Here is a 13,945-nt window from a genome sequence, read left to right on the forward strand (position 1 = left end):
ACACCTGAAGCACTTGCTCACTTTACAGGGACACATGCACAGTTTTGCCTATTTTGTCCCAAACTGACTTGGTGATTATTATTTCCCCCTCCTCCTATTGCTGAGGTGGCTGATGGTGGTTTGAGCCCCTGTAAGCAGAGGGAGGAGGTGCTGAACCCAGGTCAGCCGTACCTGGGGTGGCAGTTGGCTTCTGATGAAAGGAAGGAAGGGGACCTTAGCTGTCACCACCACCTCAGGATTTAGAACAAAGGCCATTGTTGAAGGAACTTCTTTCCCATTTTCCTTAAAGCTGATGATTAAAATATGTTAAGTTGGTCTTAAAGGGAATCGCGGTTTCTTACTGCTACTGTTGTGTTCTGCCCTGGAGTAGATCTAAGGGAGCCAGGTACCCCCACCTCTTGTGCTCTATTTTGCAGTCTCTCTCAAATACGTTCTTGAATTACTTTTCAAACATGGCAGAATTTGACTTTTAAAAAGTGAATTCTACTCCACTGTCCGTTTTCCATTAGCAGGTCTTCAAACTATGAAAAGGAATGGGGAATTTTTTGCTCTGCCTATCCTAACGTAACGTAACATCCTGAGACCCTCAGTGGACCTTACTGAGGAGAAGCTTTATGTAAACAAAAGCATCACATTCCAGTATGAGTAGTTCTCTAAAAGACTGTAAATGAAATATTGTTTCTGTTTTCACAATTAAATTGGACTTTCTTTTTTTTTTTCCCCCTCTTTGGAATTAGTGTGTGGCATTGGTTATGTTATAAGCAGCTTGAAATATCAAAGCCTTTTTTTGTACTCCAGCTTTGGTTCGTGCGCTCCAGGCAGATTCCATTTGTATTATGCTGGCTAACTTGTATTATTTTAGCTTTATAAAGCCAAATTCTTCTGCAAAGAATATTTTTTAAAGTAATTGAACCTGACATTCTGCATTATAGATACCAGCCTCATCTTGACTGCTTAAAAAAAAAAATCATGATATGAAGGATACTGCTTTAAGTGAAATGCTTCGCTCAGAAAAGTGTATTTTTAAGTATCTCTAAAAATTGCAGGAAGCCAGTACCTGTTCAGATTTTGTTGTTGTTTCTAACTGGAAATACCACTTTTAAAATGAATCAAAGGATTAGGATTAGAATAAAAATATGATAGTTTTAAATACATTAGTAGGGAAATACAAAACTGAGGTAAAAAATATAGGCTGTACTCCTGAGAAAGCTGTGGTTATCTTGTATGATCTTGTTATGAAACTTCCATCCTGGGGGGGAAAAAATCCTTACCTCTCCTGGAGCAAGGAAAAAAATTGAATATAGCTTTCATTTTAAAATCTGGAACAGCTATCTTCTCCATTATGTGTTGTAAATAAGGGAAACATACTTACAAAGCCACTTAAAAATACAAGGTAAAAGCTTAAAGTCCAGTAAGATTTAAAAATATAACATCCAAGTTAGTTTAATTATGCCTACAGGCTATTTGTATCAGTCATCTATAAATTGGTATCAATAGATATTAAAAATAATAAAAAAGTTTCAACACAAAAGCATCTGAACAGGGAGAGCGTTTGCAGCGGTGCTGGGTTGGCTGGCCAAAGGTGGTAAAACTTTTGCTGTAGAAGTGGAATTCTGAATTCCAGGTGTGCCCCCACGCTTTTTTAAAAATTTGGACTTTTCCTTCTTCCAACGCTGCTCTGTGAGAGACAGCTTCTTCTGTTTTTACACGTTAAGAGAAAGATGTATTTCTTTCACAAGGTAAAGTGCTTCACCTGCATGAGGAAGGAAGCAAGCAGTTCTTTTTAGAATAATTTCTTCCTGTATGTAAAATAAGTTTTGTTTGTTCGTTTTCTTAACAACTAGTTGCTAACTAGCTGCTACTTCAGTGGAAGTGTGAAGACCTAATCCTCACATTAACGTGGTTGGTTTTTTTTGAAGGGCTGCTCTAAGCTTTAAAGCAGTGGTTTAAATTAGCACTAAAGAAACCCCAGTGTTGTAACAAAGGAAGGTGTACCGTGCTCCCAGAGCAGTCCAAGCTTGCTTAGATGGAGGAGCAGAACTTCTCGCTCCTGACTCGTCTGCTTACTCCTCTTGGCAATGCTGACACGACTGTAGACGTGTAGAAATAAGTAAGGAAGTCAACTATTTGTTTCTTCTTCTTCTCCTTGGTCTCATATATCCTATTGCTTTCTTCAGGAACTGTGGTCAATGGAACCTGACATATGAAATAGTACGTACGTATTGGACAATTGGTAGTTTGCCTTGTCAGCTTTCACACATGGTATGTGGTATGAAACATGGCTTGGAAAATCCAGCTTTATGAACACTGAACGCTAAAGCCTGACAATATATGCCCTGTAGAAATGCTATCACAAACAGTATCTTTTACAAAAATTCTTGCAAGAACCAAGTTCTTGGCAGATTTCAGATTCTGCATATCATGATCAGTGCCAACTCAATAGGCTCCATACCCCCCTTTCACCTGCTTGCTTCAAGATCATCCTACAGTGTATTGTTTCCCAGGTGATAGGACATGACTGCCAGCGTGAGCCTGTTTAATTTCAGACTAGAGCTTTGCATCCCAGACAAAAATCCAGGCTCATTGTGCATAAGAACTCCCTCGGGAAAGTTGGAAAGCTTGTTTTAAATGCTTGAAAGCTTTGGGGGAAGAGGCCATGCAAGCAGTAGGATCTGGGTTCTGAAAGTCAGTCCCCATGCGTGGGGTTTTATGTTGGTTTTTTTTATCAGCAGGAGAAAGTCAATCTGCATGTGGGTTTTTTTTTTTTTATTATTAGTTGGAGCAAAGGTGAGTCAGTCGCACAGGCCGTGCAAGTCCCTGCTTACCGTGCTTCTCTGTTCTGCTTGGGGAATGCTGAGCTCGCTAATATTCAGACAATTCAATTGACAATCATGAGGATGCAGAAGCACCTTGGATTTGTTTTCTGTTCTACTGTGAATGCGCAGAAACGTAGAGTCCTGCACTCTCAATGCTGCAACTTTAGCACTTGTAAGAGTAAAAATCATGCCTTTAAAGACTGTAGGAATAACTACTTTATACAGGAAGCAGCTTTTTTATTTTTTTTACTGAAATGACACAGATAGTTTCCTAAAAATTGTATTTCTAGGTGGAACTAGATGTTGGATATCATGCTAATAAGTTACTGGAGCTTCCTAATGCTGCTGCCTTATTTAAAAAAAGAAGTTTAAAACCAAAAACCTAATTTCCTTTTGTCTGTAAAATCAATTTCCTTTTCCTCAACTCAAAACAGATGTGTTTTCATAACATAAATGGTTTGGTATTGTGTTTGGTACATATGTAATGTGCTGCTGGTGCTTGCCCAGTCATGTTCTCTGCCTGCATGTGCAATTTAGAAGGACGTTTTTCTTCTCAAAATCACTCTCTCGTAAAGCAGAGGAGCTGAAGACCACTTGAGAGTACATATAGCTATCCTGGGCAGAAGCAGGGGGTATTTTTGTTAGGGTTCAGTTTTACACATAAGCAAAGGATATTACAAAGATGTTGAGTTATGTACTGATGGTTGCGTAGTGGAAATATGCCAGGGGTCCAACTAGCCTGAGGATGTTTGTCCTCAAAATCCTCGGTATGTTAAAATCCCTTTGAATGCTTTCAGAACAGCTGTTGACACAATATGCGAAGCCTAACCACTTGCCTACAGTTAGTAAACATGATTGATTTCTCTGAGGCTTGAAGTTCTTTTATGCTACCTTTTGTTGAAATCACAAGAAAGTTAAGCTCCTAATTCAGATCTGTAAGTGCACTAGTATACACAAATGCCTAGCAAAACTGAAGAAAACTTCAGCCACTGATACTGGGACTTAGCTACTTATCCCAGGGGATAACGTAAAATTGACAAATGCCGCATGAAGAAGCATAAGAAAAATAAATATAAGTTTTACAGAAAAAATAGCTAATATTATACACAAAGGCTGAGATTTTGCTACCAGTATAATACCTTGTATGAAACTGTGAAGTGTATAGCTTCTGCAGAGTAATACATCCTACTAAGATGAGGGGGGACACATGACACACCAAACACTCAATGAAACAGTAAAATTATGGAACCATTTAACTCCAGTGTTACTGATGAATGATGGGGGGTGTCATGTGTGTCCCCCATCCCCCCCCAAATTAAGAAAAAAGCCCCAACCAACACCAATTTTGTGACTATAAGAAGAAACTAAAAAAAAAAAATCACAATCATTCCCATTTTTGGCAGATTTTAAATTGTATGGGTCAGGGTGAATCAGCATTTGACTGGAATGCTGCAAGTGGGTGTTTTGTTAAAGACATTAAGGAGCTGAAGTATTGTGCAATATCGATAATAAAGCAGCTGGGCATTCAGCAGAAAACATAATATGAACATCACTTAAATACCATTTGTCTTCATTGCAGAGAAGCAGTTGCACAATGCAGATTATTTTGTTCGGGTCAAGCCTGTAGAAGTTGTAAGAAAGCTGGCATAAATAGACAAAATGGGTCATAGTCATCGCTGCACAAGGAAATACGGGAACTGCAGCTTTTCAAACTGATCATCATTCAGAAAACAACACAGAACCAATTAAGATGCTGTAACTCCTCTACAACTCTATTTTGAAAAAATGAAGCTTAAATTTTTTAGTATTTGAACTAACGAAAGTTAGAAGTGATTTCAATTACATCTATTAATTGCTGTAGAGTTTCACAACAGACTTAACTTCACAATAATTGAACAGACAGAAAAGTAAAATCCTTCTTCCAAGGATTATGGAGAATGAGTTGTCATTGTACCAGGCATAATTAAAATCTCTTTTATGAAATAGGGTGTTACTGCAGGATTTTACATGGAACAACTGTGAGAGATTAAGCTGGACTGAAAAAATATGAAATGCATGCAGATTTAAAAAAAAAGGGGGGGGCAGGAAAAAATATCACTGAGATTAAATTTAACATTCAGGGCAACAAAAAGGGGAAGTTCCTAAACTTTGTAATGCTTTGTGCTACCAGCCGATCAGTAGGAGAGGACGTGAGGGACTCGGGCGGTATGCCTGATGCTCCCCACAGAGAAGGGAGCGCGTGGCAGCCCCGATTCTGAAAGAGCCGGGGGACTTGTTCTCAGCTTGCCAGGCCATCATTCGTCTGGTGTTGCCCTGGGATCACAGCAATTCCCTAGGACAGAGAAAAATGTCTTGACCTTGTGAGTGGGATACAGGGTGTTTGTTCCAAGACCAAGCCGTGTACAAACCACCAAAAAATACACCAAGATTTGTTTTGGTATGTCAGATCAATGCCCAAAACAGCCTTCATGGTTATAGGCTGGTTCTTATTTTCGCGGTGCTCAAAGCGCCAAAAGACACTTAGATAGCTTGCTGTAGTTGCAATAGGCCAAAGAAATTACGCCAAAGTGATCTTCATGGGCCAAGTCCAAGTCTTTGCTGGAGATAATGCCTTAAGGCACAGATCACGACCCGGTACAAGCTGCCGTGGTGCTGCTGTGAGCAAGTGCGCTTGGCCCGCCAGCTCCTGCCAGCTTTCTCTTCTTGACAAGAGCTCTTCAGCTGTGGCACCAGGAAGGTGGCTCCTATGAAACTCTAGCCACACGTGCTCGAGGAACAGATGTGAAAGCCACTTGAATAAAAGTACCAGCTGGAGTTTTCTGCAGTAACCAAGGACAATTACTCATATGCACAGACATAGGTTTTCAAAAACGCAATGCCTGTCGCTGTGGGGATTTAAGCGGCACAGACTCTGGCAGGCAGTAGCCAAAGACCTTTATTGCTCTTTGTTAGCACCTTTTTACAGCAAGCAGAAGTGTACACGCACTACCTGCAGCTTGCAGAGAGGTCCATCTATGCTCCAGCAGACTGGCCAGTTCCTCCTCCTCCATTCATTGCAAAATGCCTTCATGGCCTTTATCTTGTTTTCTCCTTCCAGCTGCAGCACATTCCTTTTCCTCCTTTCAGCTGCAGCGTATTGCTTCCTCCGTTATCTTCTGTTTACATGCCTTCTCGTGCCAGGTGATACAATGCTCATTAAAATCAAACTCAGGAGATTCCCATCCCCACATCTCCCCCTTTTTGTTTTACTAGAAACTGCTGAAACCAATCTTTCAATCATTTTTTGCATTCCCTGTAATAAACACAGCACACAAACCAGGATGCAAGAGAACGTTACTAAACATAGCCCTCCTAGCTTGGCTAGTTGTGTTTGGCATTAATAAAGTTAGTCTTCCCAACGACACGGCCCACCTTTAATATGAGAGGGAATGCCAGACCAGGCCCAGTCTCCACATATTAAAGAGACCCCCCTGGGTAATCCTACAGGTGCATTGGATGATTTAGATATATTGCCACTTGTCTGGTTACACCCACAGCGACTCATTTTTATAGATTTCCAGGGTAGCGTTAACTGACCAGGCTTGGGAAATCTTGGCCCCTGAATAATTGAAATGCAAACACGTTAAGATGCGGTAGGCATCCATCCCAATTGTCAGTGGTGTGTTGTTTCCCCTCGCAGGCCTCCCTGAAAGGACTAGTCAGGCCCAAGTCCCAATTATCTAAAGGAAGCCCCACTAAACAGGTAGGAAAGGGGTTGTCGGGGGAAGATATCGACAGGCAGATGGAATCTTGTCCTGTCTGATTGGCCAGTTACCCAAATATTTTTTCCCAGTCCATTTCCCACACAGTCCACAGCTGGGGGACACAATGGGATCTCCCACACATTAGCTGTAGAATCTGTGGTTCGGCACTCCCGGTGGTACGCCCTTTACACCTTGTGCACCTTCCCACCCGGAATTGAGAGTAATATTACCAGTTTCTTTCACAACTATCACATTTGATTACATTTGCACAAAGTCCATGCGTGATGTGTTGATCCGGGACACTGGAGGCAGGGAATTCCCGTCACCTCTCAATTATTTCAAGGCAAACGGCCTGCCAGTGAGCAGCTGGATCATAGTCTAAGGGTTCATTGTCATAGCTTGACCTCTAGTCTCTGTTGTTTAGTCGACTGTCCAAAATCACTTGATATCATCAGGGCCAAAAGAGTTTTAGCCATGAAAGCAATAGGCGGAGGATATAGTCATCATACTTAATTCCACACTTTTCTAACAGTTTCTTAATAATACATAGCATAGATTCCTTCTGCTTAGTTAGTTGCAATCCCATTTTTCAGTTTCCAGCTGCTCACCTCTACTCCGACAAGGCAATGATTCAGAATTCCAGTTCCAGCTCTTTCCTGAGACTGCTCCGTCTCCCACTGGCTGTGGCTCATTCAGCTGGCTCCCCACCGGTGCTCTGCTCCAGCATTTTCACCCTACGTTGGGCACCATTTGTGGGGATTTAAGCAGCACAGACTCTGGCAGGCAGTAGCCAAAGACCTTTATTGCTCTTTGTTAGCACCTTTTTATAGCAAGCAGAAGTGTACATGCGCTACCTGCAGCTTGCAGAGAGGTCCATCTATGCTCCAGCAGACTGGCCAGTTCCTCCTCCTCCTCCATTCATTGCAAAATGCCTTCATGGCCTTTATCTTGTTTTCTCCTTCCAGCTGCAGCACATTCCTTTTCCTCCTTTCAGCTGCAGCGTATTGCTTCCTCCGTTATCTTCTGTTTACGTGCTTTCTCGTGCCAGGTGATACAATGTTTGCTCATTAAAATCAAACTCAGGAGATTCCCATCCCCACATGTCTCAACAAGACCCTTTGTATTTTAGGGAGTGACAGCTACTCTGCAGAGACCGGGATGGACACACTGGGAGGAATCCATACTTTCTTGCAGTAGATTGCCTTTCTGATAGCCGTAAGGAATACTTCAGACCAGAGACAAATCGTTTAGTACAAGTGGTGTAAGTGTTAACATTTGTTTTCAAGGCAGGTATTCCTGTAGGTGACAAATAAACACAATTCCCATTCAAAGGAAATGAGGTTTTATTAAAAAGCAGGAAAGTCCATGTTGCCCCTCTACTTGCTTACCGATCTGCTCTTCTTAGTGGAAAAGAAATTAAAAAACTGAAGCATCACAAGAAATAAACAAAAATTAGCAAGATGAAATACTATAAGCCAGAGAGCAAGTTTTTGGTAATATAAAGTGAATGTTTGATGTTACAAACTCAAAACCAGCAGCTTGTTACCATAGCAAATATATTGCATTACATCAAGTGATGCAAGCTATAAAATATCTAATGTTCTGAATTTCAAATGTACTATTTTTATTGCACAGCTGTTCCCTATAAAGACAAAGGTAGCAATTCCTGAATTTTGTTTTTCTGTTGCTTCTTCAAAATTCGGTCAGTATTCTGCAAAATAAAGTGAAATAGTTGATGTTCAGAATATGCTGTATTTAAATAGCTGCAAGCTGATATTTGGATGCTAGCTCTACAAAACTCCTATTTGCTGCATTTATTGAACTTCTGATGAAGCTGTTTAGTTAGCTGTATTTAATATACGTGTAGCTTAGTATAGAACAAAGCCCCTGCAGACGTTATCCTGCCGAGCAGTTAAGGTGTGTGATGATGGAGACCTCCAACAGGAAGGTTAGAGGAACATGGTAAGAGAGAATTTACTCAAGTAAAATTTAACACGTAACTGCTGGATGAGGTGTTCACTCTCCCTGCAGAGTCTATCTGTATATAGACATATTACCTATTACAGACTTTTTATACAGATAGTTTGCTTTATCCTTTGAAAAATGGCTAGTTGGCAATCGTGCTGCACTGGAATCGCAGCCTGAACCTTCAGCCTGACGTTAGGATATTTGTACATTAAAACTTCCCGTGACGTCTTTGCAAAGTTACGTGGAGTGTATGTGTAATGTCCTATGGTGTTGATCAGACTAGGATTACTTTCATGGAAACTTTACCATTAGTATCTTGCACATCATGAATAGTTTGACAGAAATCAGAAAATAAAATGAGGGTATCTGCAAGAGAATATACATGTTAGAGAATACTTACCTTTGTCTAAAGACAGGAAAATAGCTCGTGTTTATAGTTTTCTGCCCCAGGGTTGGGGAGAGTCAGACTTTCCCTGGAATTCCACTTGCAAACTTTTATTTGCATGATAAAATTTAATCATCCGATAGATCCTGTTGTCTTCAGTTACTTCAAACATGTATGTTAGGCAGGTACTTCATGCTTTGTGAGCCTTGACTGCTCGCCCTCCTTTATGCCGGTGAATGGAAAGACAAGACAATTATCTCTCTAATTTGATTTATAGAAACTGTGAGTGAAGTCTCGGATGTTGCAGCTTCTTCTGCCCTTGAGGAAAACTTAGACAGTGTCAAGGAAGGAGTAGCCTCAGCAGCTCAAGAGATTTCTGACACATCCTCAAGGAGCCAGGACGTTGATGCTGAGGAGTCGGGGCAAACTTCAGAAGGTGCAAGAGCACAGCTGGGTCTGAAATGTTTTGTCTCTGAAAGCGCTCATGGCTGTTTGCACTGAACTAGCTGCGAGAGCATGCAGAACGCGAGTGGTGCAATGTGGCTGCTAGTGATGACTGTGTTTGGCATCATAGTGTTAGCAGAAGATTTAATTTCGAAATTAGATGCCATGCAGTAGAAATAGGTATCGCTGAGTTGGATCGCGGGGGTGTTTTGAGCTCAGTGCCCTGCTAAGTGGCTAGACGTAAAGTTCATTAAGAACAAGAAATTCTCCCTCGTGCTGCATGTGATGTAACACACTTTTTTAACATCTGACTTAATTTGAAAGATAGAATTGTATTAAATTACATTGCTGTAAAGAAAAATATTGGGCTTGTGATGTTTATAAACCTTACAGTGTTTCAGTGAAGCTGTAAACGATCTTATATTGCTATTGAAGTTGAACAATATAATTGAATGCAAAGAAAAATGTGTGTTAAAATCATCACTGCGGAGATTTTCAAAGGAGTTTAGAAGTTTGGCCTCTAAACTCTTTTACAATTCGAATTAAAAAGCTAGAAGGAAAAACGGCTGTATACCTAATATGACTTTGTAAATTGTATCCCTTTAGTCCAAAGGGTCCTTTGGACTAAGGATTCCTTCCTTTCCAAAGGAAACAACTTACTCAACTATTTGTTGTCAAATAAGTTGTTTCCAATGTTTCTCATTGGTGTTTTGTTTCCATTTTCAGTTTCTGTGGAGGAGAAGACACCTGAAGAAGTCGCTAAGGAACCCTAAAGGTACACAGCACAATTGCAGCATGTGGTTTCCCGCTCTTCACCTTTCTTTTTTTTCTCAGTTAGCGGCAGTTGCAGCATGTGGTAAGTCTGCACATGCGCTCTGATGGTGAATTTGTATTTCTGCTCCCAACAAGTACACTGCAAAAAAGAACTTAACCGAAGTATTTCTTATTGTTTGGGAACCATTGTTGGCATCTTTTAGAGGCTAGGGAGCAAGACTTTTCTGTATCAATTGTCACGCTGGGTATTTATTTATGGCTTTATCTTAGTCCCATGCAAACTGGATAAAGACCCAAGAGCCGTAACTTTCTTCCAGGCGAAAAGTGTTCTTTGGACATTGATTTAAATTATATAGATACTGGACTTCTGGATTATTGCCTTACACAAGCAAACTCTTCTCTTGTTATCCTCAGTCTAAACATGGTGAAGTTGTAACCCTCTGGACTGTTTTTTTTTAAGACATTTTTTCACAATTAGTCTCTCTGCACTTTTAGTTTGTGCTAATGAAAAATACTGAATAGAATATTCCTACTATTTTGCTAGTATCTTCCTCAGTTGGCTTTATTAATTTATATAATAAACAACTTCGTCCACAATATTCTTAATACTTTGCTACTCCCTGTGACTCCCCTTTCAAAAATGGACTGTAAGATGGTGATAGAAACCTGAGGGAATAAAAAGTTTGGCTGAAATATGAACATGAATCTTGGTAGAAAAGATATTAACTAGAAGAGAAACAACTGAAAGTTGAGCAAATAAACCTCCCAGGTCAGGAATTCTCAAAGTTGTTTTTGCTGCTAGTTAACAATTCATACACTAATTCTTGGAGCACGGGTGCAAGAAGAGAAGGAAGCGGAGCAAGGAAAGTTATTATTCATTGCATCCTCAAAACGTATGTACTAAATACACTTATACAACCTTATCGTTATGTTCTGAGTCCTTTTCAAATGCATGTTTGCACACATAAATGCAGTGACATAGAGAAAGCAATGGAGTTAGGAATGTTTTTTCCCCTGTAAACCTCTTGCAACCCTAAAAATTGTTGCATTGTTATTCCAGATTTTGATTTAGACAACAAATACCCAGTATAGCCTGTTCAATTAATGAAGGCAGAGACGGTAACTGAAAGGGGTGGGAGTGGAAGGGAAGGCAAGCTGTAGGAAGCACCTTTGATGGAACAAATTGAAAATAGGTGAAAAATAGATGAATCTGCTACCAGAGTACAGGTCCACTGAATTCTGCTTAAACTGCTTGGGCTCTTTTTGACAGAAAAATTACTTTTTATGAATATAGCATCACAAGGTTACAAAAAGGGTCTCTTAATGAGTTCCAATTTGATCTTGTTGGGGAGGAAAAAGTTTTATAAAACATTTTACCACTTAGTGCTGGAAGATTGCTGGCTGACTTTTTCCAATTTACAAGTCAAGAGCCACAATGCATTCCCAGTCAGGAAAGATTTTTTTTTTTTTTTTAGTGTATGTTTTGATTGTAAGCACTTTAGGGTATGGACCTTAACTTTAAGTTTGCATTAAAACACATTATACTTTTTAAGGAATTCAAAGAAAAAAAAAATCAAAAGAATGTTGATGGGAGAATCAAATCAGTTTCCAGTTACCTTTTTTAAAAAATACTAATTATTTGGTGAAGGGATAGAAGTAGTAATAATGGATGAAATCCATCAAATAAAGCCTTGAATTGATGCTGAGAGCATGCCTAAGTAAGAATATACTATTGTTGCCCTTTCTTTTCAGAGTGCAGCAGTTCTACTGTGTGTGGCTGTTGGCCCCAAATTCACACTGCTATGAAGCTACTTGTATCAGTGATCTCAGCAAACACAATTGGTTTACCTCGTGCTTAAAGTTAAGCAAGTAACTATTTGTAGAAGTAAAGCTTAGTGGAATGTGTCCAGCATCCAGGGGAATTAATTTATACCTGAGCAACACGGCTCAGGTACAGACGAGGGATTCCTTGAAATGGGGCTTTGTTGGTGGTAGCAGAGCAAGTTTCCACAAGCCATCAGATAGCATGATTTACGCAGCAGTAGTGTTTATATGCTGTAATTCACTTAACTGATAACTTGCAGTCAAATCTACAGTGTCCTTTGAATGTTTGCAAAGAAAAAAGACCTGATGAATCAAGTCTGTTGCTAAACATCATGTATTGTTGCTTCCTCTAAACCAGATTCTTTTTTCTTTTTCCCAGTAAGCAGTGCCGAAGCCTTTGAAAAGTTTAATGGAAATGTTTGTGGCAATCAACCAGCTGATTCCTGTGTGAAACCTCATACTCTTCCTTGGAGACATAAAAGAAATTGTGCAGTTTGTCATACCCCACACTGCTCATTAGGACCGGTGTTCATTGCTGCAACAGACAACCTAATACGATTTAAGTTGGTTAGAGAGACGCTTCTGTGATTAACATCTCTGCTTTAGAAAGTAGCATCCAGTTATAACTGTCAAAGCACCACCCAGCATGTAATTAATACACGTGCTAAGAGAAGTGGTAGACTTAACTGAAACCATATCAGGTGAACTCATTTTAGGTCTCTGTTGTCTCGTTATGTACATTGATTTCTTATTTTTGGTCCAAACTGTGGTGCATAATTATACCATTGTAACATTCCATGCTAAAATGTAAGTAAAAAGTTTTAACTAAGTTAAAATCTTATAAAAATTACCTGTTAGTATTTTTAAATTGGGTCACGGGGAAAATAACAACCTTGTTTGCTCCCAAGTTTGGATTTGCAATTGTAAGCATAGGACATTTGGATGTACAAGATCTAATTTTCCTCCTGCATAAACATTTTAGATGCTACCCTTCCTTGCACAATAATATCCAGGAGTAAACATTTTTAAGGCTTCTGCTTTGAGAACAAAACCCGTTTGCAAGTAGTACTAATAAGTACTTTATAGCATGAAAATCAAAATAACACTGGTTGAAGTTATCATCATTGATCGAAGTGGTGGCTCCTACCTTGGGGGTGCTGGGCCCCGTTCCTACCAAACCTTATTCAGCTTGCCGTAGTCTTTCTGTGTTGTTCTGTCTTAGCAGTGACATGCAGCAGTGGCGTAACAACACAGAGGTTTGAGAGAACACTCTTGTACAAATCACGAGCAATTTAGGCTATGGTAAAGCTCCTCTCTGAGCGCTTGCAGATGGCCAGCAAAATCCCCGTGGAAGGCTATGCCACAGGTGTTCAAACGGACAAGGACTCTTAGGGACTAATAAAGAACAGAATAGCTAAATAATCTTGTCTTGTTAGTATTATCTTAATAATAAAAAAATCTATAATGAATAATGGGTTTGCATGACACTGTTCTCCTAACCCTCCATTGTGCTATGGGCATGTGCATGGGTGTGCACCTACTACAAAATTTTTACTGAGACTCCCACCTCCTAAAAAGCATTACAGCCATCACAGAATGGCGATAATTCTAAACCAGGGCCAAATAAGGTATATTATACATGATTTATATAGGAAGTGTGAATTAAAGGGTGTATCTGACTGCTTTCTCTTCAAGCAGAACTTTGGAAAAATGTTGAAAGGGAAATTATAGCATTATGACATTCCTACCCATGGCACAAAGCAACACATGCTCCTTCCCCCATTGTAAAGCAAATCAGAATAGTGTTCCAACAAAAATACAGCCTATTGCCCTTGTACCTGCTTAGGAATAACTAGAATAATGCAGAGGCAAAATCAGGCTCCCGAGCTTCAAGCAGCCATACCACAGCCTTCTGCTTAAAGGATAAAGCCACTGTGATTAAAAGCAATTTTTGTAGACGAAGCTACTGGAATAAAAGTCTTAGACTGATA

At 39.9% G+C, this 13,945-nt stretch overlaps 1 protein-coding gene across 1 annotated transcript in view; it reads left to right on the top strand.

Annotated features, from left to right (window-relative positions):
• The window catches only part of MGARP (mitochondria localized glutamic acid rich protein), a 29,130-nt gene extending 15,185 nt beyond the window's left edge, over nt 1–13,945 (top strand). Inside the window, exons 5-7 of the mRNA XM_076337203.1 lie at nt 9,190–9,366; nt 10,083–10,131; nt 12,334–13,945. Coding sequence (XP_076193318.1) covers nt 9,190–9,366; nt 10,083–10,129 — 224 coding nt within the window. The 3' untranslated portion in view covers nt 10,130–10,131; nt 12,334–13,945. The remainder of the gene's footprint in view (nt 1–9,189; nt 9,367–10,082; nt 10,132–12,333) is intronic.

The sequence above is a fragment of the Aptenodytes patagonicus genome, chromosome 4 (genome assembly GCF_965638725.1).
Source record: "Aptenodytes patagonicus chromosome 4, bAptPat1.pri.cur, whole genome shotgun sequence".
Lineage (NCBI taxonomy): Eukaryota > Metazoa > Chordata > Aves > Sphenisciformes > Spheniscidae > Aptenodytes > Aptenodytes patagonicus.